This window comes from Gopherus flavomarginatus, chromosome 2 (genome assembly GCF_025201925.1).
Source record: "Gopherus flavomarginatus isolate rGopFla2 chromosome 2, rGopFla2.mat.asm, whole genome shotgun sequence".
Taxonomy (NCBI): domain Eukaryota; kingdom Metazoa; phylum Chordata; order Testudines; family Testudinidae; genus Gopherus; species Gopherus flavomarginatus.
The window spans coordinates 43,925,659-43,949,857 of NC_066618.1; the positions used below are offsets into that span (position 1 = coordinate 43,925,659).

A 24,199-nucleotide genomic window follows, 5' to 3' on the forward strand; every position below is an offset into this window, starting at 1 on the left:
TGAAAAGCAGAGGGACCAGCAGGTCAGAGCATGAGGGTTCTGTCACTAAGCTGCTGAGAAGCTGCCCCAGAGTCAGGGCTGGCTCCAGGCACCAGCGAACAAAGCAGGTGCTTGGGGCGGCCAATGGGAAGGGACATCACGTCTGGGTCTTTGGCGGTGGGTCCCTTAGTCCCTCTCGGAGTGAAGGACCTGCTGCCGAATTGCCGCCAAGGAATGAAGCAGTGCAGTCGAGCAGCTGCCGAAGTGCCGCCGATCATGGCTTTTTAAAAAATTTAATTTAATTTTTTTTCTTTGCTGCTTGGGGCAGCAAAAAAGCCTGAGCTGGCCCTGCCCAGACTGATGATGACCCAGAGAAGGGATGACCAGAGCCACAGACTGCAGAAGCCTACCGAACCAAGGGAGGTAGGAAGCTCAGGACTCAGCAGGAAGACTTTTGGCAGAATGAGGGCCCTGAACTGGAAGCCAGTGGAGTGGGTGGGCCTGCCTTCCCCTACCTATCCCTTAAGAGCCAAAGGAGTGTCAGGCCCCTTGAGGGTGAGGGCCAGATAATCCCTGCCAAACATAAAGGAAAGCTCAGGGGGACAGAAATTAATGTCCTTGCTTCCAGAACAGGACTATAAAGACTCAGACAAGAAAGGGAGACTGACCACCCCTGTAATCTGAACAGACTCTTCACAGTGCCCTATCTGACCAAAGGGGGGCACTGACATGCTGGGGTGCCAGCTCACAACATTAAATACATTTTAATAGATACAAGTTCATATCACCTATGCAAGGCTATGACAGGGTGCTGGCTCAGGAGCCCTGAGCAGGCCTCTGTCATGCCAGCTCTAATCAAGAAAGAGGAATAGGAGCTAGCTGAGTAAGCCCAAGCCTGATTGGCAGAGGGGGAACAGCTGCTGGCCTCATTAGCCAGGGCTACATAAATGCTGGCAGGAAAGAAGCAAGGAGGAGAAGGAAAGGATTGGGTTAGAGAGAGCCCATCTCTGCTGTCTGCAGGAGTTATTGGTTCTGGGGGCTGTGACACTGAAGCTGTAGCTAGAAGGTGGTGGGAAAGTAAACTGTAAAGAGCACAGCTGATTGCACTAATGTAGAGGTCTCTGGCCGGTTTGCGGGTGCAGCAGGGGCAGAAGCCAGTGGGGCCCAGCTGCACCTTCTTACAAAGGCCACCCCTCAACCTCTCCTTTCTTGCAGGTGTCACAGGAGATTGGGACTTGAGATTGCTTTTGGAAAAAAGGGAGTAGAGGCCCTGCAGATCCTTTTAGAAAAATCACTGCATGTGTAAGGTGCAGCCTGGAAGAATGTGCAATGGTGGATGTGTGGAAGTGGACAAGTGATTTGACAAAGCTGGTAGCAGTGATGGAAGTCTACGTTGCACCTGAATAAACATGTTTGTGCAAATCAGGTATACACACTCACACAGTTGTCTGACTTGTACATGAAAATGGTAGTTTCCAGAAAAAATATGTGATTCTGCATGTGGGAAAATGGGTGTGTGCACAATTTTGCATGTGGAAGTTTAGAGACTGTTTTTGAAAATGTGGCCAAAAGAGTTTAACTCATTAAAAACAGGGAAGCATCTTGTGGTGGAAAAAAAAGTATTGTAAAGTAATGTAATATTGTTGGATTAATATCTGAGGAATTTATCTCTATATAGTTTTAAATTAATTGCATAATATAACCTTCTCCTCATGCACTTTAAGTGGAAGTATACTATCACTTATTTTTCTCCCTTGTTATGTGATTCAAATACATTGAATGCTTAATATCTTTAGATTTAGTTTCTAAATTAATGTGAACAATTATATTAAAGGCAAAATAATAAAACCTACCTGAAGAAAAAAAGTAACCAAAGAAATGATCCCAAGTCCTAAAAATAGCAGTGAAAACAAGTTGGACTTGTTTCTTACAACGGTCTTGTCTGGGTCTGCAAAAATCTATTAAAGAGAATTCAAAGTTCATTTTATTTAATTAAAATATGTACAAATCTTCCCATATTACATTCAGCGGCGGCTCCAGGCACCAGCACTCCAAACATGTGCCTGGGGCAGCAAGCCGCGGAAGACTCTTTGCTGGTTCCTGTGAGGGCGGCAGTCAGGCAGCCTTTGGCAGCTTGCCTAGGGGACATCTGCCAGTCCCGCAGCTTCAGTGGTGGGTGTACCAAAGCCGCGGGACCAGCGGACCTTCTGCAGGCATGCCACCGAATCCGTGGGACTAGGGACCTCCCGCAGGCAAGCCGCCAAAGGCAGCCTGCCTGCAGTGCTTGGGGCGGCAGAAAAGCTAGAGTCGCCCCTGATTACCTTGCTGTATTTACACATATCCATAGAGGGCTTGAACTAGGGGTACTGGGGGTGTGACAGCACCCTCTGACTTGAAGTAGTAATAACAACCAAATATATGGTTTCTGCTTTCAGCACCCCTCACTATAAAAATTGTTCCAAAGCCCCTGCATACCCATATACAATCTAAATATATGTATTAAATGTGATTAAAGGGATAACAAGTAAATTTGATATTGGACCAAGATTTTTTTCTTAGATGTTTGCAAATTTCATCTAATTCTTTAGATTTCTTCCAAATGAATTATTCATTGGTACTTTCCAAAATAACCACTCAGAATCAGAAACCCTCCATTAACAAACAATGGGTGAAAGTGACATCTGCACAAGGTCCGTGCACCACTTAACTCATTAACATAATATTCTTTTTGTCACTGTCTGAGACCCCTTTGATTCTTTACAACTTAAAGGTGAAACTGGTAAGGGAGAAATGTGGAAACTGTTATGAATATAATTTATTAAACTTGTGTGGACATGTGAATTTGTTAAGATAATGTTCTTAAGGATAAATCGTCTGTGTAATTTGAATGTTTTTTTTCAGTTCTTCTATATTAATAATGACCAAAAAACAAACAAACCAACAACAACAAAAACAGGGCTTAAACGGTGCATAAACCTTATTTGGGCACTTTGCACAGTGATGAATTTCATCATACATGCCTTTGTGGCTTAGACATAACTTTCTACAAGTTTCCAGGCATTTATTAAACTCAACTGTGAATTAACAAAATGAGTTAAATTCTGAACAATACCTTAGCAGTATCCTTTTATGCCCCACAAGTACCTTATTGAAACCTAGTTTTTAAATATAGTTCTCCTTACGTAGCATGTATTTTCTGCATTTTTCTCTTGGTGGTTTTTTTTTTAATTATTTAAGATAGATGGAAACGTAAGTGTAGGTGAGACTCAAAGTCAACGTTAAAAGTGGGTGATAGTTTATTGCATATTTTGTATGAACTTACCCCTATAACTTCTGAAAATATTATTGCAAATGCAGGTTGTAAAGCTCCATTGATAATTGCAGAGAAAGTTCCAACTACAAAGTAAGGCCATTCAGTTTTGTTCAGCTTCATAACTTTCAGAAATGAAACTGGAGGCACGTTTTCATCCTAGAATATATGAATCTCATTAGAACAATTATGTAACACCTCCGGGTGTGGGGAAGAAGGCATGTGGATAGTCAATTACATACTCCCAGTTTCCATTCCTGGGTACCCAAAACTATTTGCTTTTTAATAACACAACTCATGAATTATATGCAGTAATTCTGTCTGTTACTCAGTACACAATATTAATACCTGAAACAAGAGACAGAAAATGATAAATGTTTTATTAGAACACGTGTATATTAATTCTGACAATCACATTTTGAAACTTATCCTGCAGGGCTTACACACAAAATTCCTCTTGTTTTCAGCGAGCTTGCACAGATAAAAGGTTCAGGGTTAGGACCACTTTATTTGTTCTTGCTAGTGCATTTGATGGTATTAGGTGGATCTGACTTGATTATTCATTATGAACAATTTGTTTATATTATCCACAACTAGATCATCATTTTTACTGTTTGTTATGCAAACAAGTCAGTCTATAGATCGCAAAGTGTTTGTAGCAAGTATGAATTCAATTGTATGATATTCAGAATTTATGAGGTGAACTGTGTGAATGATTACATGGTTTTGTTTCTGCTCCATGACTATTTGATATAACCTGTATAGACTGCTTCATGGCATTCTATTTCATAATTTAGCTAATTTATTTTCATGAGCTATGGACCTAAATTATTTCCATAAACTTTTAAACAAACTAAAGCCTCAGTTTGTTTGTATGAATGTTCATGTTTAGCAAAGCCAAGGAAGTTATGAATATGACCAGATCAAAATGTGATTCAGACTCCACATACTTGTTCCAAATATTTTGCCCCTCACATCCACTCAGGTCTCTCAGTACTTCTGCAGACTAACTTGTGAACAAGCATCCTTATTTGTTTTTACCATATTATCAGATTTTGATCCAGTCTTTGTATGCCATGTTTGCACACAATATTAACATTTATTGTTACTTTCCCTTAAGCAAGAGCCTCCTTTTTCTCCTATCTCACACTGAGTGAACTCTCTGCAAACTTGGCATTTTCTTATGCATTAAATGGGAAAATCACTTCTACCTGAATATTACTGTCCCACTACGGAAACAAAGGATACTAGATGCAGCATAATAAAAAAAAATATTTCCAGCAAAGACACATACAGGTTGAACAGTTTTCACATCAAGGCTATCATCCTGTATTTCTGACTTCTTGGTGCTTTTTCGAGTCAATCTCCTTCTCAAGCCATTTCTTATTGATTCTTTCAGTGCCATTTTGGTGGTGTTTTCAGCTTCTTCTTCTGACTGAACTTCAGTTCCTATTGTCTGAAATGGAGCACAATAGCATTCTAAGAAAATAATTTATTAATATAATATCTTGAACTTCCAAATGATTAAACTCAAGAGTAGCCAAAACCACTATTAACTAAATAGAATAACGATCAGCTCTGAATAATATATGGTAATCTAGTGGTGATAAAACAGATTAACTGTATTTCTGAAGATCCTCTCTGGGCTCATAGTCTGATCTGCCATTCTGACTCAGACTGCGTAGAATCTAACCCCTCAAGAATGAAATAAGACAATTTGTTGAATAAAGTGCTGTTCATTGAGCTTGTTTCTTGTTTGCATTGAGTTCCATTGCATTGTTCTCTTAGGCTTTGGCTATGTTGGAACTTCCTTGGAAAACTTTTGTCATTTAGGTGTGGTTAAAAAAACATATACACTGAATGACAAAAGTTTTACTGATGAAAAGCATCAGTGTGAACAGCACTTTGTTGGCAGGAAGTTTTTTGTTGGCAGAAAGTTTTTAGAGCTTTCTCCTGCTGATGAACAGCAGCTACACTGAGCACCTTTTAGCAGCACGGTTGTAGCGGTACAGGCCCGCTTCACCTGGTTGGCCAAGTCTTCCCCCAGTAGCATGGGGATGGGATAGTTGTCATAGACTGCAAAAGTCCACATTCCTGACCAGCCTTTGTACTGGACAGGCAGTTCAGCTGTAGGCAAGTCTACAGCTTGTGACATGAAGGGATAAATTGTTACTTGGGCCTTTGGGTTGATGAATTTGGGGTCTACGAAGGATTGGTGGATAGCTGACACTTGTGCCCCCGTGTCTCTCCACGCAGTAACCTTCTTTCCACTCTCAAATTTTCCCTTCGCTCCAAGGGTATTTGAGAGGCATTTGGGCCTGGGGATCTTTGGTGTGATGGTAGTGTAATGAACTGCACTTGGTTGGCGGTCTTTGGGCAGTTGGCCTTGATATGTCCCAGTTCATTACACTTAAAGCATCTTCCATCTGACTGGTCACTGGGTCGAGGTGAGTTACTGGAGACTGGTGAGGTGGAAAAACAGGGCGTCTGTGGCTTTACTTGGGTTGTATGTGGGGTCTTTGGCTGTCCTCAGTTGTAGGGTTTATGGTCGGTGTGCCCCCTGGGGTATTCGTTCCCCTTGACAGTAGCTTTCTTGCTTTCTGCCACTTCCATCCATCTGGCTCCAATCTCCCTCGCCTCGGTGAGATTTTTGGGTTTTCCATCTTGTATGTACCGTGTTATGTCCTCAGGAACACCATCCAAGAACTGCTCCATTTGTATGAGGAGGTGCAGTTCGTCCAAGGATTTAACATTGTGTCCTGATATCCAGGCCTCATAATTTTTCCCAACATAGTAGGCGTGTTTGGGAAATGACATATCTGGTTTCCACTTTTGGGTTCTGAAACGCTGACGGGCATGATCCAGGGTTATCCCCATTCTGTATCTGGCCTTGGTTTGAAAAAGTTTATAGTCGTTCATTTTCTTCTTAGGCATTTCAGCTGCCACCTCTGCTAAAGGTCCACTGAGCTGTGGCCTCAATTCCACCATGTACTGGTCTTCAGGGATGCTGTACCCAAGACAGGCTCTTTCAAAATTTTCTAAGAAGGCCTCGGTGTCATCATCTGCCTTGTAGGTGGGAAATTTCTTGTGATGTGGAACAATCATTGGTGAAGGGTTGTTAGGATTGGCTGTGTTCTGTTGCTTAGCCTTTTCTAATTCCAGGGCCTGTCGGTGGGCTTCCCCCTGGAGTTCCTACTCTTTCTCTTTTATTTCCAGCTGTTTTTGGTGGTCTGCATCTTTGGCTTTTTGCACTCTTTTGTAGGCTGCCTCTCTGGCTGCTTGTTCTCTTTTGTAGGCCACCTCTCTGGCTGCTTGTTCTCTTTTGTAGGCCACCTCTTCTTCTTGTAGTTTTCTGAGGTAAGCTGCATTTTTGATCTGTTCTTCTCTTTCTTTCAGCTCCATCTCTTTTTGTTTTATTTCTAGTTCCTGTCTTTTTTTTTTCCATCTCTCGCCTGTGCTCAGCGTCTTTGATTTGTTCTTCGCTTCCATTTTTGTCTTGTTAGGCATGGTTCCTGTTTTCTTGTGTTGGGGTGCCCTCCGGTGTTTTTTGTCTGAACTGCTGGCTCTGTTGTCTCCTGGGGTCTGCCTAGCAACAGTGCCTTTTTCCCTTTCTTCCTCTAGCTAATCTTTGAAATGTAAAGTAATCCAGAAAAACCACTTTATTTGCATGTGTATTGCTGGATACTTGTCTCACAATGGGAGTGCTATTGTGACAAAAGACCCGTAATAGTTCCTTAATGATTCCTTGCTTAATATGCAAGCCAAAAACTGCAAGAGAGCAGAGAAAAAGAAATTCTCTCTGGTTTCTTTTAAAACCAAACTGTTTCTCTCTGCTTAAAAGCCCCTAGCAGAGAAAAGAAAAATATAATATTCCTATTGGCTTCTGGATTCTATCTTTCCCACAAACGCTGCCACCATATCATAACATATTCCCAGATTTGGACTTTAGCGTCCAAAATATGGGTGTTAGCATGAAAATCTCCAAGCTTAGTTACCAGCTTGGACCTGGTAAAGCTGCCACCATCCAAAAATTTAGAGTGTTTTGGGGCACTCTGGTCCCCCCAAAAACCTTCCCTGGGGACCCCAAGACCCAAATTCCTTGAGTCTCACAACAAAGGGGAATAAACCATTTCCCTTCCCCCTCCTCCTTCCAGGTATTCCCTCCCTGGGTTCCTGGAGAGATACACAGAAGCAAGCTCAGTGAATCTAAACAGAGGGACGCCACCCTCCCTGTTCCCAGTCCTGGAAACACAAGTACCGAGAGAGACAATCTCTCCCCCACCCCCCCTCCTTCACCCAGAGGGTATGCAAAGTCAGGCTAATAAATCTAACACACAGAGATTTCCCCCTGACTTCTTCCTCCCACCAATTCCCTGGTGAGTTGCAGACTCAATTCCCTGGAATTCCCACTAAAGGAAAACTCCAACAGGTCTTAAAAAGAAAGCTTTATATAAAAAGAAAGAAAAAATACAAAAAATGGTCTCTCTGTATTAAGGTGACAAATACAGGGTCAATTGCTTAAAAGAAATATGAATAAACAGCCTTATTCAAAAAGAATACAATTCAAAACACTCCAGCAACTACACACATGTAAATATAAAAAAAACCAAACAATCTCTCTGTACTTACAACTGGGAAACAGAAGATTAGAAAAGCAGGAGACAGAAAAATCCTCTCATAGCCGAGAGAGTACAGGCACAAGACAAAGAACAAAGAACTCACACACAAACTTCCCTCCACCCAGGTTTGAAAAAGTCTTGTTTTCTGATTGGTCCTCTGGTCAGGTGTTTCAGGTTACTGGTGTTACCCCTTTACAGGTAAAAGAACATTAACCCTTAGCTATCTGTTTATGACAAACTAAAATTGAGGTAATGTAGACAAAGCCTGCAGTATAAAGGAGACTTTAAAATGGGTGTAAACCAGTCACACCCATGTTAAGACCACTTCCATTATATAAGAACATAAGAATGGTTGTACCGGGTCAGACAAAGGTCCCTCTAGCCCAGTATCTGTCTAGCGACAGTGGCCAAAGCCAGGTGCCCCGGAGGGAGTAAACCTAACAGGCAATGATCAAGTGATCTCTCTCCTGTCATCCATCTCCATCCTCTGACGAACAGAGGCTAGGGACGCCATTCTTTACCCATCCTGGCTAATAGCCATTTATGGACTTCACCACCATGAATTTATCCAGTTCTCTTTTAAACACTGTTATAGTCCTAGCCTTTACAACCTCCTCAGGTAAGGAGTTCCACAGGTTGACTGTGCGCTGCGTGAAGAAGAACTTCCTTTTATTTGTTTTAAACCTGCTGCCTATTAATTTCATTTGCTGACCCCTAGTTCTTGTATTATGGGAATAAGTAAATAACTTTTCCTTATCCACTTTCTCAACATCACTCATGATTTTACATACCTCTATCATATCTCCCCTTAGTCTCCTCTTTTCCAAGCTGAAGAAACCTAGCTCTCTAATCTTTCCTCATATGGGACCCTCTCCAAACCCCTAATCATTTTAGTTGCCCTTTTCTGAACCTTTTCTAGTGCTAGAATATCTTTTTTAAGGTGAGGAGACCACATCTGTACACAGTATTCAAGATATGGGCGTACCATGGATTTATATAAGGGCAATAATATATTCTCAGTCTTATTCTCTATCCCCTTTTTAATGATTCCTAACATCCTGTTTGCTTTTTTTGACCACCTCTGCACACTGCATGGACATCTTCAGAGAATTATCCACGATGACTCCAAAATCTTTTTCCTGACTCGTTGTAGCTAAATTAGCCCCCATCATATTGTATGTATAGTTGGGGTTATTTTTTCCAATGTGAATTACTTTACATTTATCCACTTTAAATTTCATTTCCCATTTTGTTGCCCAATCACTTAGTTTTGTGAGATCTTTTTGAAGTTCTTCACAATCTACTTTGGTCTTAACTATCTTGAGTAGTTTAGTATCATCTGCAAACTTTGCCACCTCACTGTTTACCCCTTTCTCCAGATCTTTTATGAATAAATTGAATAGGATTGGTCAGAGTGGTGTAGAATAACCTCAATGTAAATGAGAATCAGGCTCATTGTGAGTAAAGTTGGCAGAAGTGAGTTCTCAGTGAGCATATTTCCAAATACTGAAGAAGGGAAGCAAAATCTCCCAACTAGTGTGTAACTCTATGAAAATTCTGGACTTAAAAGATAAAGAGGATGATGAAGATGGACCAGATTTAAAAGAAATTTCAGGAGCCAGATTCACCAGAGGCATGGATAAGTTCAGTAGATGGCTAAGGATTCAGAGTATCTATCAGAGCTAGAACTGGACACAATTTGTCTTTACTTTTCCTCATTTAATTTTCGTTATCTCTAATCCAATATTCTTAGGACTTTTGGCCTCAAAATTCCCTTACTCATTTCCATTTATTTGCACTGATCCTGTGCATATTTTTGGAGCTTTTCCAGTTCTGCAATTTAGACCTCTTCTGTCTCAAGCAACACTTCCTACTCTTTCCTCTACAGTTTCATTGTTGACAAAATGTTGTGAGATTGGGGCTCTGATTGATAAAATCAAATATAAAATCAGCAACACAGAACATGATTAAACTTAGAAGACAGGTTACAGGAAAATTACCTGCATGTTAACAAGTTTGCAGTAAATTCCGTTTCTTTTCATCAGTTCATGATGGGTCCCTTGTTCTGTGATGACTCCATCTTCAAATGCAGCTATAAGATCTGCATTTCGGACTGTAGACAAACGATGAGCTATTACAATGGTGGTGCGGCCTTCTCTAGCCTAGAAACGGCACAAAAGTATATTTAATGACTACATGTACATATCGATTTTTCATCTTCAGTGTAGAGCCTGTTGAAATATTTTGACTGAAATTTTCCCATTGTAAATTGTGGCTCTGTCATATTTCAATTTTCTGAATAGGTGAACTGAAACAAAAAGCAGTTTAAACATTTCAAAATTATTTTGTTTCAAATGTAGATCAGAAACAATCTTGTTTCAATATTTCAAAATATTCCTTTTTGATTAAAAATATTGAAACTTTTTGTATCAACATTGCCAATTCAAAACACATTTTGGAATTTTTATGTTTCAACTTTTTGTTCCAGTTCAGAACAGAAAGTAATTTTGAAATGTTGAGGTTTCCAGGGAAAGGAAAACCTGCATTTTCCTAAAGCTCTACTTCAAAGCACTTTACAAACATTAACTAAATGAATTCTAAAGTCCTGATTTTGCAACCCTTACTCAAGCTAAGTAAAAGCTACATCTGTAATTCTCTAAATTTTTCTCTATAAAGTTACTTCCATTACCCACCTAATTTTGGAGTTGTCTTATTCTAACAAATTATATCTCAAATGCCTGAGTTAGCTGGTTTAAAAATCAGATGAGAGAAGGTTTTAAATGTCAATTTTAACACTAAATTCTGGAATAAACTGATATAAGCATCTTATAGTCCAGCTAGAGGCTCCAAGCTATGTGTAATTCAGTTTAAATTCTTCACTGAATATCAATATTTTGTTTGACTGTTTATTACGTTCCTTTCTGAAGAGACACTGAAGGTGCCAATAGTAACATGTGGTCTGTGCTGAGAAGAACAGCACCTAGATCTGACAGCTTAATATTGTTATGTAATTTTAAGGACTGAAATAATCTTTTACTCCCAATCAAGAAATAGCTTGTTTTAGCTATATGTGAAGAGAATATTGTTGCTCTGATGTTGAAATCCACTCCCAACCACAAGTTAAGGATTGGAGGAGTTAGTATCTTATGAAAAAAGAATATGACACCGATAACCCGACAATTTCAAGGTATCTAAGAAGACTCCTGTAAGTTAGAAGCAAACCCTAACAGAAGATAATTAAGTATAAGTATAAAAGAGCCAGATGGTTCTCTCTGCAAGAGCAGAAACTATAAACTGAGCAGATCTTTGAGGGGGACTGGAAGGAGGAGTCCCCCTTCTCTAGACCTGAGTCTGGAGTTGAGCAACAGCTAGCTGAGGGTCTGGAAACCTCAACGGTCCCCCTGCATGGCAGGTCTTCCCCAGAGTTCTAGGATCTGTAGGCTCCCAATTCCATGACAGTGAGAGTAGAAGTCTGAGAACCCAAAGGATTTCCAGACTCCAGCTTTTTGGACTGACGAGCTCCCAACTCCATGGCAGGGAGCATGGAAGCCCTCCCATGGCAGGACTGCCGAAGCAGGGGCCAAGGACCCTGGAAGCCCAGGCTTCTGGCCCCAGAGCAGCCTGTATGGAATATCATTAAAAAATGTACAATCAGATGTACTGATGGAAGGCGCTCTGTTAAGATTTGTGAGGATCCAGATTCACAGTTTGGACAAGTGAATGCTCTCCAGACAATGTGCCTCCATCAACCCAATCACTTCTAGGAGGAGTTACGAGCTGGAAGAGAGGTTCCTGACTGTGCACACTGGGAAAAGGCTTCAGGGAGCAGAGACACCATGTGAATATTGGAGAATTTGGATAAAATTATAAATTTCAAAAGGGCTCAGTTTTGCCTCTAAGGCACAGACCTGCACTGGTAGGATAGAGTAGAGCTACGTTGCTCCAGGAGCAGCATGGGGAGGTATCCTGACTCACAGAGGCACATGATGAGTAACAAGAGCATGATTACTGTGCTAGCAATTTAGGGGATCACATAATTCTTATCCTGTCAGACACCCCTCAATCCAGCTTAATCAAGTAGGGAGGGGACTGATGGGGATTCAATTTCTATTGTAACTGATGGCATTTACTCCATGAACGCCTGGTTCATGGCAAATCTTTCAGAGGTAAATTATAATGCTTTCTCCCCCACGCTTCACACAACAGCAGATCCTTCTCTGAAAAATCTTCAGTGTCTCAAAGAGGAGATGCAGATGTCTGGACAGACCAGGAGTCACACTGATATATGTGCCACAAAAGCCATGTGATAGAATCCTGGATTGCATAATATTACCAAGAAGCACATGGTGCGACTGATCAAGGGCTGGGTGTACATATATCCGGTCCAAATCATCAGCTAGACAAATGTTTCCCAGCCTACCCCAGTAGCTGTGGCAGACACACCAGAAAGACCAGGCAGAGGTTGATGGAACCTCATTTTGGAAGTATGTACTGTACATACAATCATGCTTACCCATAAAGTAATATGCATACTCACATAATGAGACCGAGAAAGAATGGGGAAAGAAGTCTCAAGGATGTGGTTGCTACTGGTTGAGTAATAAGTTGAACTATATTGTAAACATGGGCACATGCACAATACAGACAATAAAGAATACAGGATAGTCAAAGATCCGAGTAGCCAACTGCCTTAAACAATTAAGATAAAATTTAAAAAAATGTCGAAGTGATTAAATAAATGTAACCCTTAGTGAAGCCATTTAGCTAAATATATTGCTAGTGAGTTGGAATTTCAAATTGTGTTTTTAAATGTATTTATTTTAAAAGCATTTCAGTGTACCCTCAAGTCAATGGCAAATAAATATAAATTATATATAAATTAAAACTCACCTCAGAAAGTTTAGCTCACACCTGCTTATGCAAAATTTGAAAAGTTTAAAGATTTTTGTTTTAAAGTTATACAGACCTTATCCAGCGCTGTTTGCACAACTGATTCACTTTCAGTGTCCAAAGCTGAAGTTGCCTCATCGAGCAGAAGAATCTTGGGATTGCGAACCAGAGCTCGTGCAATAGCTATTCTCTGTTTCTGACCCCCACTCAGTTGTGCCCCTCTTTCTCCCACCATGGTTTCAAACTTCTGCAAATGTATTGATAGATTTTCAGATCTCTCAATGACATATTTATTTTAACATGTAACACTATTAAAAGACAGTGTAAAGACAGATGTGCTCAATCTGCAATGTCCACAAAATCTTTTTCTTTTACCAAAGCACAGCCAAGGAGACTGTATCATAAGCAGGTCATATGATTTTATCTTCCTATTTTTTTTGTTTGCAGGATTCTGATATTTTTCAGTCTAAAGCAGTGGTTCTCAGACTTCATTCCACTGTGACCCCCTTTTGAGAAGAAAAATTACTATGTGTTCCCAGGAGTGAGGACTGAAGCCTGAGCCTGCCTGAGCCCTGCTGCCCCAGGCACAGTGTGTGTGTGTGTGTGTGTGTGTGTGAAAGCCGAAGCCCAAGGGCTTTAGCCCCAGGCAAGGGGCCTGTAAACTGAGCCCTGTCACCCAGGGCTGAAGGTCTCTGGCTTCGGCTTCAACCCTGGGCAGTAGGGTTCAGGTTTTGACCCTGGGCCCAGCAAGTCTAAGCCAACCCTAGTAACCCCATTAAAACAGGGTTGCAACCCACTTTGGGGTCCTGACCCACAGTTTGATAACTGCTGGTCTAAACCGTCTGCAAAGTATTCATCAAACCATGACTTGCAGATTTAAAATTACTTTGATTCTATCATCTTTCAAGCAAGATGTGAAAAAGCCCTGGCAAGGTTGGAATTGGCAATTATGGATTTAGCTCACTCTAACTTCTGAGTTATGGAAACTCCTCTTAAGGAGCTATTTGGTATTAGAAGGTTTAATAGAGAAGAATTTGACACCAGAGTTGAATTGCTTACATCAGGCAGTTTCATGATAAAGTCATAGGCATTGGCTTCCTTGACAGCTTTTTCAATCTCTTCCATCGTGACATCTTCACGGCCATAGCGGATGTTTTCTGCAATCGTAGTAGCGAATAGCACAGGCTCCTGATTCACCACACCAATAATCTCCCTCAGATATCTTAAATTTAGGGTCTTAATATCCTCCCCATCAATAGTAATCTAAATGTAAAGAAAATTAAAACATGGATGTAAGTGTCCCAATCAAGGATACACACTCCTCCAAGATTACCTATTTTATTTAGGAAGACATTTGCATTTTGCCATCTAAACATCAGCAGTCAGGCCACTGCTAAACATTACAGTAATTTGATATATAAAGCATCCAGCTCAGTTCAGATGTCTTACCATGCCCTTCTCTGGATCATAAAATCTCTGGATCAGTTGAACAGTTGTACTTTTCCCACAGCCACTGCTACCAACCAAGGCTACTGTCTGGCCACAATTAACCTTCAGATTCAAGCCTTTCAATATCTACATAAGAAAATAATAATGAAAAAAATTAACAAAAACATAATGGGTCAATTTCTGGTCTTCCTTACTCCAAACAAATCTGGAGAAAGTCCAGTGACTTCAGTGGAATTTCTCCAAATTTTCCGCAGAACTTGGTTCAATATCAGTACATTGCACAATATAGTTGTTTTTACACCAGGGCTCACTTTGCGTTTTCTGCTGAACCATTGCCACATGTACATACTACATTCTGTCTTTATGTACTAGCATCCTCATTTCTTAGTCACACCCTTTTTATGAGCATTTACCATGCAACCTGGAGGGTGAACTAATTGTAGTAGAACCAATATATGGTGAATGCAGACATATCAAAACATGTCTATTTTGTTGTGATGCAAAAGCTTCTTTTCTTGCTTTGAATTCCCTACAGTTGTAAAAATTCCAATATGAATGAGTACACTTGTCTATACTGGCAAAATTGATAGCCATAATTTACCCCTGATAGGGAATTCTGACGATAAAACTTCGTAGTGTAGATGTGGCCAAAGTCTTGACTAACGCTAGGGAAATTTTGCAATATCATTACTAATATTGCTCTACTACTGATAGCAAAGTTGGGATCCATTATGTAGATGGGATGCTAGCATCTTAAGTACAATGTTGATTAGCCCTGTTCTGAACATTTCTAGATAATACATTGCTTAAAATGCCAGCAGCTCTTATGCAGTTGGGTTCCCAACTTTGCTGTCACCTGTGAATCTGAACAAGTGCTCGCAATGGTGGCAAATCTTTGAAAATGTCCCAAATGTAGATAAAGCTTTAGTGCATGCCAACACTAGGGGACTTTACAGAAAAATACTAACCAATGAAGAGATGCTTTTTGGAGGATTCCATAATGAAGACATGACCTTTGAGTGGAGTTTCTTCCCTTTACTAGAAACAGGTTTTCTTGGACTAATCCTTTTGAATGCAGCATTTCACAGCTAAAGTTAGTGTGAAGTGCTGCATTCCATGAGGATTTAATCTTTCCTACCTCCTCTGCTCAACCAGAGAGGCAGAGCAGGGAAGATGCCATTAAACTCTGTGGTGGAAGAGCAAAAGAAGAATCCCTTCCCAGGCTTTCAGTTTTACATTACTGCCCTACTCCTGACTGGAAATGGAATCCTGGTCTACACAGAAGGGCCCTTGTAGCTGTCAGCACTACCTACCCAAATTCAGGGGAGAGAACTCTTGAAAACCTATGCTGAGATGAAGATATGGAGATCTGCCACTTGGGCATTTTCATGTTACACTGAAACACAATTTTAGTACTTCTTTAGGGGGGAAATAGAAGCTAATAATGCTTAATTATAAGAGAGCTCTTCTGTAATGCCATAGGAAGGAAGTAATTAAATTTAACAGAAACTGACATTACCTAATGAAGATATATTGTATTTAAACACATTTCAACAGACTCGTACCATGGATACTTGTGGAGGTCTTTATACCATCATTCTTACTGGGCTAAAATAAATATTTTTTCTCGATATAAATATATTAGAAGATGGGACTGCGTTTATAATAGCAACAGATCCTTTTACTTTTGTGCAAAGCCACTCTGGATCTGTTTCCACTAGGAAAACTAAGTAATTTCTTAACTTAAGTTAGCTAGCCTGAGGTAAAATCCTAGTGAAGACAAGGCAGTTTGTGATTTTCACACAAGTTAGCAGTACAAGCTAAAGAGAGAGGCTTTTGCTAACTCCACCTTTCGAAAATGAGTTTATAGTGATGTTTCCCTGTCACTAAATGATCAATTTATCTTTAATTTGGAATGTATGTGATCTTCATTTCCAGTACCTTTACATCTTGCCTAGATGGATAATTGAAGTAAACATTGCGGAATTCCAAATTCCCTCTAATGTGGTCTGGTTTGTAGCCAGTCTCTGAAAAACTGTCAATTTGAGGTTCCTAGACAGAACAAAACACCAAACAGAAATGAAAAGGAAGAAAAGAGTACATTTGATCATGTTTCCTAATGACATTCTCATTACATTATGCCACCTGCTAAAAGTCTTAGAATAGAACGTAATTATTTAGCAATATTAAGTGTAATTTTTTGGTGGCTTGGGTGAAATCAACAATTACACTGGCAGGTGAGGCTTCCAACCCATGTCACCAGTATTACCTGTTTTGTCTCTTCATTACTGTGCTCCTCAGCTACATATGCAATAGGGGGGAGAGAACTTTGAAAAAAAAAAGAACCAGTAAAAACTTTTGTTTGAATTTAGTAGACAGCATTGGATATTGAGTTCCTCTATTTATCCACAGGACAGCTGCAGCACAGCTGGCAGCAATCTTTATCACATTGCCTCACCCTGATCTGGATGGATCACCACTAGGAAGTTAAGGCCTTGTCTACACTGCCACTTTACAGCGCTGAAACTTTCTTGATCAAGGGTGTGAAAAAACATGGCAGTGTAGGCATATGCCTCTTCATGCTTCAGCCATCATTCCAGAGGCAGGGCCGGCTCCAGGCACCAGCGCAACAAGCAGGTGCTTGGGGCTGCCAGTGGAAAGGGGCATGCTCTTCAGCAGCAATTCAGCAGCAGGTCCGTCAGTCCCTCTCGAAAGGAAGGACCTGCCACTGAATTGCCGCCAAAGAATGAAGCAGTGGCAGTACAGGTGTTTCTGAAGTGCCGCCAATCGCAGCTTTTTTTTTTTTTTTGGTGGTGCCGCATATGGTGGTAAAAATGCTGGAGCTGGCCCTATCCAGAGGACAGGCTTCCATGCTCATGACACTCCTTAAAAAAATAATGTGTTAACTAAATTTGTAACTGAACTCCTTGGAGGAGAATTGTATGTCTCCTGCTCTGTTTTACCCACATTCTGCCATATATTTCATGTTATAGCAGTCTCGGATGATAACCCAGCACATGTTGTTCGTTTTAAGAACACTTTCACTGCAAATTTGACAAAATGCAAAGAAGATACCAATGTGAAATTTCTAAAGATAGCTACAGCACTCGACCCAAGCTTCAAGAATCTGAAGTTCCTTCCAAAATCTGAGAGGGATGGGGTGCGGAGCATGCTTTCAGAAGTCTTAAAAGAGCAAAACTCTGATGCAGAAACTACAGAACCCATACCACCAAAAAAGATAATCAACCTTCTGTTGGTGTCATCTGACTCAGATGATGATGAAAATGAACATGCATTGGTCCACAGTGCTTTGGATTGTTATTGAGCAGAATCCATCATCAGCATGGACGCATGTCCTCTGGAATGGTGGTTGAAGATGAAGGGACATATGAATCTTTAGCATATCTGGCATGTAAATATCTTGCGACACCGACTACAATAGTGCCATGCAAACACCTGTTCTCACTTTCAGGTGACATTGTAAACAAGAAGCAGGTAGCATTATCTCCTGCAAATGTAAACCAGCTTGTTTGTCTGAACAACTGGCTGAACAAGAAGTAGGACTGATTAGATTCGAAGGCTGTAAAGTTTGACATTGTTTTATTTTTGAATGTAGGGGTTTTTTGTACATAAGTCTACATTTGTAAGTTCAACTTTCATTATAAAGAGATTGCACTATAGTACTTGTATTAGGAGAATTGAAAAATACTATTTCTTTTGTTTTTTACAGTGCAAATATTTGTAATAAAAATAAATATAAAGTGAGCACTGTACACTTTGTATTCTGTGTTATAATTGAAATCAATATTTGAAAATGTAAAACATCCAAAAATATTTAAATAAATGGTATTCTATTATTGTTTAACAGCACGATTAATCAAGATTAATTTTTTTAATTGCTTGACAGCCTTATTCAAAATATTTTTATCTTCTTAAGCCCCAATTCTCAAGTTCTCAGCCCATGGAACTTCCATTGGCTTTTAAATGAAGTAAGTGAGAGTTCCAAGTTTTGAAGGCTTGCCTAATCTAGCCCTTAGGCCTTGTTTACTATACTTTTTTGAGAAAATGCTCACAATTGCACCATCAGTGGTGCAGCTCCACTGGCTGTAACAATAGCTGCAGCACTAGTGTAGACTGTGAAGCAGAGTTTTTAATCACCATTACTTCTAGCCCTATCCTGAGCAGGTCTGGAATCTTTGGTTGTAAAAACAGCAGCAAGCATGTAAGCCCCACCTACACTAGTGCTCCAACCATTGCTACCACCAGTGCAGCATGAGTTGGAAATTTTAGAAAAAACAGATTAGTGTAGGCAGAGCAACCGACTGATAAATACACCTCCCATAGTGTCATTGCTTACATACACACATTCCTATTTATAAGAAAACAAATAAGCTGTTTCACATTTTGGACATTACAGTAGATGTTAAACTGTCAAATAACTGGAAGTAAACCAGGGATTGACTCAGACCTGTAAATTATGAATATCTAAAGACATACAATATCACAAAAAACTAAGCTTAGACTCACAAGAGCCATTATTGGTTTCTTCTCTTTCTTGTTTAGACTCTCAGTATAAAAATATTTGATTATGCAAGTTTCACAAGGATTTTTGGGGTTTGATTTTCAGTTCTGCTTTAATCTGGCCTCCTTTTTGATTCTGCAGTGTTGCAAGTAGAAAGAATTGCAGGCACAAATTTGCACCTACAATTTTATTCATGAGTGTACATGATGCTATTTGAATATCTAAATATCTCATTGCCACACCATGTCAGATAATTAGACATTTAAATGACTTCAAATTGCACTCACAATTTTTGTGCCTGCTAATCACAGACCCAGAAAGAGAGCCATGACTTAAAAAATCTGACTCGCTTTATTTTCAAATGTTAATCATAGCAAAGATACTTACATTGTCTATGATATTAAAGATTGCATAGGCAGCTCCCCTTGCATTAGCAAATGCCTCCATACCTGGTGCAGTCTGTCCAACACTAAATGCTCCAATTAATACAGCAAAAAAGACCTAAACAAAAAAATTACAAGAATGCTACCAGGTTATCCAGTCATCAAACTGTAATGAGGTAACTACATTTATTCATGAATATTTACTAATATTAGTGCAAAATCTTTCATGTCTGTTATATACGTTCAGCATGTCTAGATTCAAAGACGAAAAGAAAGGAAGGGCAGCTACTGAGGCAAAAGATAAAGGACAAGAGGAAGAAAAGGGACTCTAAGATGGGAATCAAGTTCCTTCATGAGAGGACCCCAAGACAGATATTGCTTAGATTCGGGTGCTGATGCTTGGGACAAGCCAGAGATGGTTTGAGGCATTAGGTTAACCTCCCTACAGACGTAAGTAAACAAAGCTGTATATAACAAACAGGACAACCAACCTTTAGGGACTGAATCTTTTTACTGCTAAAAATATTTTAAATGTTAACTTGCTTTTTGACCAAAACAATGTTTTAATGGAAAATTTTCATTTTTGTCATAATTTTCCCATTTTTGACAAAAGGATAGAAACTGAAACTTTTCACCAAAAATGCTTTTCAGAAACTGAAAATCTTTTGCGTTTCAGTTGCTTCCTCACTCCCTCCCGCAAACTGAAAAAAATTCATGGGAAGTTTTGAAAAGACTGGTATTTTTTTAACAGCTTTATTCTCCTATCTGACCAAATAGATTTTCCCCATCTTCTTGGGAAAATAGAGAGGAAGTCCTTCTGACAGTCTCTTTCTTTAGAAATTCTTCTCTTTTACAAGACCCCACTTTTGATGATCCACTCCTTTGTTGCTCAAGCTTATTGTTTTATAGTAAGAGTTTTAGTATCATGTGGGCTGGTTTTATGTCTCTGTGTGTCTGGAGTTATTGTGTGTGCTGGTTGTGTTGTTGTGGGGGGGCAGGTGGTTCCCTGAGCAGACAGCTCTCTGGGAACACAGCTCTAAGAAACAGTAAACTGATGACTCAGGTGAGTGTGTGAGTCATGCTAGGAGATTTGTATTGATTTGTGTGAAAGTTGTGCCTGAGGAATTTGTATTTTGTTGTACGGGTGGCATATTAATGTCTGAAGAACTGTGGTACTGGGGCTAAACACTCCATCATTTGTGCAGTCTCTGTCTTATCACTTACTACAACCAATAAAATTGTTGTGTGCAAATTAGCTGTAGAATAAGGGTGATGATTGGTTGAGTTATCTCAGATATTGCTCACCATTTTTGTGTGTAGACAGGGTTGTAGTGAGTTATTCTCCAAAGACAATTCTGTTACTCTTTCAACTTCCCTAAACTATGCAAAGTTCCAGCTTCCCTTTTATAGGGAACTCAGGAATGAGGGTGCATTAGGGCTATAAATGTCCTAGACAGTGTGCCCCATCCATTGGAAGCAGTTTTTAAAGCTCCTTTTGACTCCGAAGTAAAACACAATATGTTTAATGTATTTTTTAAAGAATATCTTTTCCAATCTCTGTCAGTTGGTTTCAGAAGGTTAAAGTATCCCAGGCCTACTACCAGCAAACACAGAGCCAAACATTTCAGACACAGTTCATATTTGCATGACACTGACATGCTGGTTACATTAGGAGCAGAATCTAAATCTAAAGCTGCTCGGGCAGCCCCTGGGCCAGCTGCACTGGCTGCTGCTGGGGCAGTCTCAGGTCAATAAGTCCCCCCTCCCCAGCGGCATGAGTTTGTGTGTGGGAGAGAGCTGTGGCAGGCAGTTGGGGCATGAGAAAGGGTGCGGGCTCTGGATGGTGTTTACCTCGGGGGGCTCCTCAGAAGCAGCGACATGTCCCTCCCTCAGCTCCTAGGCAAAGGTGCGGCCAGGGAGCTCTGCGTGCTGCCTCTGCCTGCAGGCGCCGTCCCAGCAGCTCCCATTGCCCCTGGTTCCTGGCCAATGGGAGCTGCAGAGCTGGTGCTCATGGGAGGAGGCAGCGCACAGAGCCCTCTGGCCGCGCCTCTGCCTAGAAGCTGAGGGACATGTCACCAGTTCTGGGGAGCCAAGTAGGGAGCTTGTCAGCCCTGCCAACCCCCTACTCTGAGCAGCAGTGTGGGTCCCAGGCTGTCCCCTCACAGAGCACCCCTGGCACCCCTGGGCCGTCCCCCTCAGATCACCCAAGATTTAGTCCAGGATATATAGTACAATTATGGAGAGGTCCCGGGCTGTGAATTTTTGTTTACTGCCCGTGACCTGTCCATGACTTTTACTAAAAATACCTGTGACTAAAACATAGCCTTAGTCAAGGCTGACTGGAAATGAAGTAAACTTCTTGTAAAAGAGTGAATGGCAATGTGGAAATTTGTGTCCTGAAGACTGAGAGTTGTAAACCAATCCCCAGAATCTAGAGAGAGAATTATAAGTGCAAAGGCCACCATCCTGAATTTCTGGTGCTTCATATAGTTATTGAGGTGTGTGAGATCTAATATTAGTCTTCATCCTCCATTTTTTTGGGGGCCAGAAAATACTTGGAATAGAACCCTTTCTTCCTGTGCTGAAGTGAACAGGTTCTATGGCTTCTTAACATAGAAAAGAGGCAATCTCCTGACTCAGCAATTTATCATGAGATCTGTCCCAGAAAAGGAACAGGAAGGGGGAATGGGAGAGAGAGACAGAGGTAAAATGGAAGGAATAATTGGATGTTACAACCTCCAAAGCCCATTTGTCAGATGTTATTGTTTCCCAAGCAGATAAAAATGAGAGAGGTGGAATCCAAAAGGAGGAAAGAGGGCTGGAGACTGCAACAGTAGATTCTTGTGAAATGGATGGTTTGGACTCTCGACCAAGCCATGAAAAGTGATGCTTGGACAATGCAAGTGGCTGCAATGAAATGGTTATACAAGTGGATGGTTTCTTCTTTGAATACCTAGATCTCTTAGCTAGAAGCTCAGGTGGTTTGTGAAAACCAGAAAATTGAGCTGGGCATGACCTCTGCACTGTTTGAGACTTGCTATATTTTTCTTATTTGCTGACGCATAGATCCTCAGGGATCTGATAGTGGCTCTCAAACCTTCAGTCTGTAAAGTGAATTGTCCATACAGTTAGAAAACAATTTATGACCATCAAAGGGAAGGGCCTCTACAGAAAAGAAGATAGCTGGTGCCAAGTTGCTCATCACATCATGTTTGCAGAGGATATGGATCGGACTGCATCCAAGGATATGGATAGGGCTGCATCAATTGCATCCAAAGAGGCCCATAGAAATGTCTTCATCAAGAGCTGACCTTCACTTGTGAGGGCCTTTAAATTCTCTCATTGTTCTTCTGGCAAATATTCAGTATAGTAATTCCTAGCTTAATGTTGTAGTTATGTTCCTGACTTTAAGCGAAATGATGTTAAGTGAATCCAATTTACACACACACACACACACACACACACACACACACACACACACACACACACACACACACACACACACAGTATAAGTTTTAAGCAAACAATTTAATACTGTACATAACAATGATGATTGTGAAGCTTGGCTGAGGTGGTAGACTCAGAGGATAGAAGAGGGTGGGATGTTTCCCAGGGAATGCCTTGCTGGTAAATGATGAACTAGCACTCTGCTGAGCCCTCAGGGGTTAACCTATTGTTGTTAATGTAGCCTCACACCCTACAAGGCAGCATGAAAGGAGGTAGAAGACACAGTAGATGCATGGCTGCAGTTGCAAACATTCCCTGAGGAAACTGAACGTGATGATGAACACACATTAAGTGAGGAATTACTGTAGACTTGTTTAGACATGATGGTTTGCTATTCAAAATTGTAGTGTCACAGAGTAATAGCTTTTGCAACTGAAAAGATCAAGGCTCTTCTGCTCTTTGCTATAGGGAGTAGCTTTTCTGTTATGCTGCCTCCTACATTCATTAACTGCATCTACAACCAAGGAATTTGGTGACAGATGTGAAAATAAAAATTCGAAATCCTTGGCTGGGACATAATATTTTTGGTCGGCATACTTGCAAGTCAGGAGTGCTGTAACTAGAGTTTACCAATTGGTCTTGACCAGTACTAAAAGAGCCGTGTTAATTGGAAGTGCCACATGTGCTGAAGCAGAGGTCTGTAAAATGTTCAGGAGTTTATGGTGGGAGTCGTGGGATTGCTCAAGAGGAATCTAAAGTGCATCTGTGATCCACTTCATTAGCTGCTGGAATTGCCTGAATTCATCTGCCATTGAAGATGGTATAGGCATTTCAGCCTCATCCAGTGATGAGGAGGAAAGATTCATCTGAGGTGTTACTTCCTGATAAGCCCTTGCCTCTTGTTCTTCAAAGGTGTCCTCTACTGTTCCTGGCTGGTAAGGAGGGAGTGAAGGTATGGGAGAGCAAAAATGTCTATGCTCCCTGCAGGGGGAAAGCAGGGCCCTCAGAAATTGTTGACAATACAGGACCCATGGATCCCAGTAAGACCAATGAGGTGGATCATAAGGCATAAATGCAGGTAGCCACTGTTGGTTACCCCAGGTGGTCAGAGGTCAAGGTCACCTCTCCTTCTTTCTCCCTGTATGTGGAGGAGAATAACATTCCTTTGAGTAAATAGGAGATCCCCAAATAGAGAGTTGCAAGTCACAATCATTCGTATATTCCATGGGAGATGATAAGTGCTTTCCCTGGATGGAAGAAGATGGGGAACCAGAGGGTCCTGACAAGAAAGGTGCTGTCAATGGCCCATTGGATCTTGGTACTGAGAGATGAGCAAAACTAGACAGTAGAGGAAACTCAATTCATTGGGTACAAAGAGGCCCCTTGAGTAACAGAACTCCTGTGGCACCAGAGGAACAATGGAGGTCGAAATTAACTGAAACTAACTAGTATGTGCTGTAAGGTGAACCTGTGCAAGCATAGATTCAGATGGAGCAGTCCAGGGTGGTGAAGTAGATACTGAGGGTACTAAGGAGCCACACGGTGACAATCTCTTTGTCATAGAATGTCTGCTGACATAGCTGTGAGTGACTACCTGTAG

At 40.8% G+C, this 24,199-nt stretch overlaps 1 protein-coding gene across 1 annotated transcript in view; it reads right to left on the reverse strand.

The window, feature by feature from the left end:
• The window catches only part of LOC127044538 (ATP-dependent translocase ABCB1-like), a 66,733-nt gene that overhangs the window by 12,223 nt on the left and 30,311 nt on the right, over positions 1-24,199 (reverse strand). Inside the window, exons 10-18 of the mRNA XM_050939532.1 lie at positions 19,157-19,270; positions 16,189-16,299; positions 14,248-14,373; positions 13,858-14,061; positions 12,875-13,045; positions 9,909-10,070; positions 4,584-4,745; positions 3,302-3,448; positions 1,833-1,937 (exon numbers count right to left, since the gene is read on the reverse strand). Coding sequence (XP_050795489.1) covers positions 1,833-1,937; positions 3,302-3,448; positions 4,584-4,745; positions 9,909-10,070; positions 12,875-13,045; positions 13,858-14,061; positions 14,248-14,373; positions 16,189-16,299; positions 19,157-19,270 — 1,302 coding nt within the window. The remainder of the gene's footprint in view (positions 1-1,832; positions 1,938-3,301; positions 3,449-4,583; positions 4,746-9,908; positions 10,071-12,874; positions 13,046-13,857; positions 14,062-14,247; positions 14,374-16,188; positions 16,300-19,156; positions 19,271-24,199) is intronic.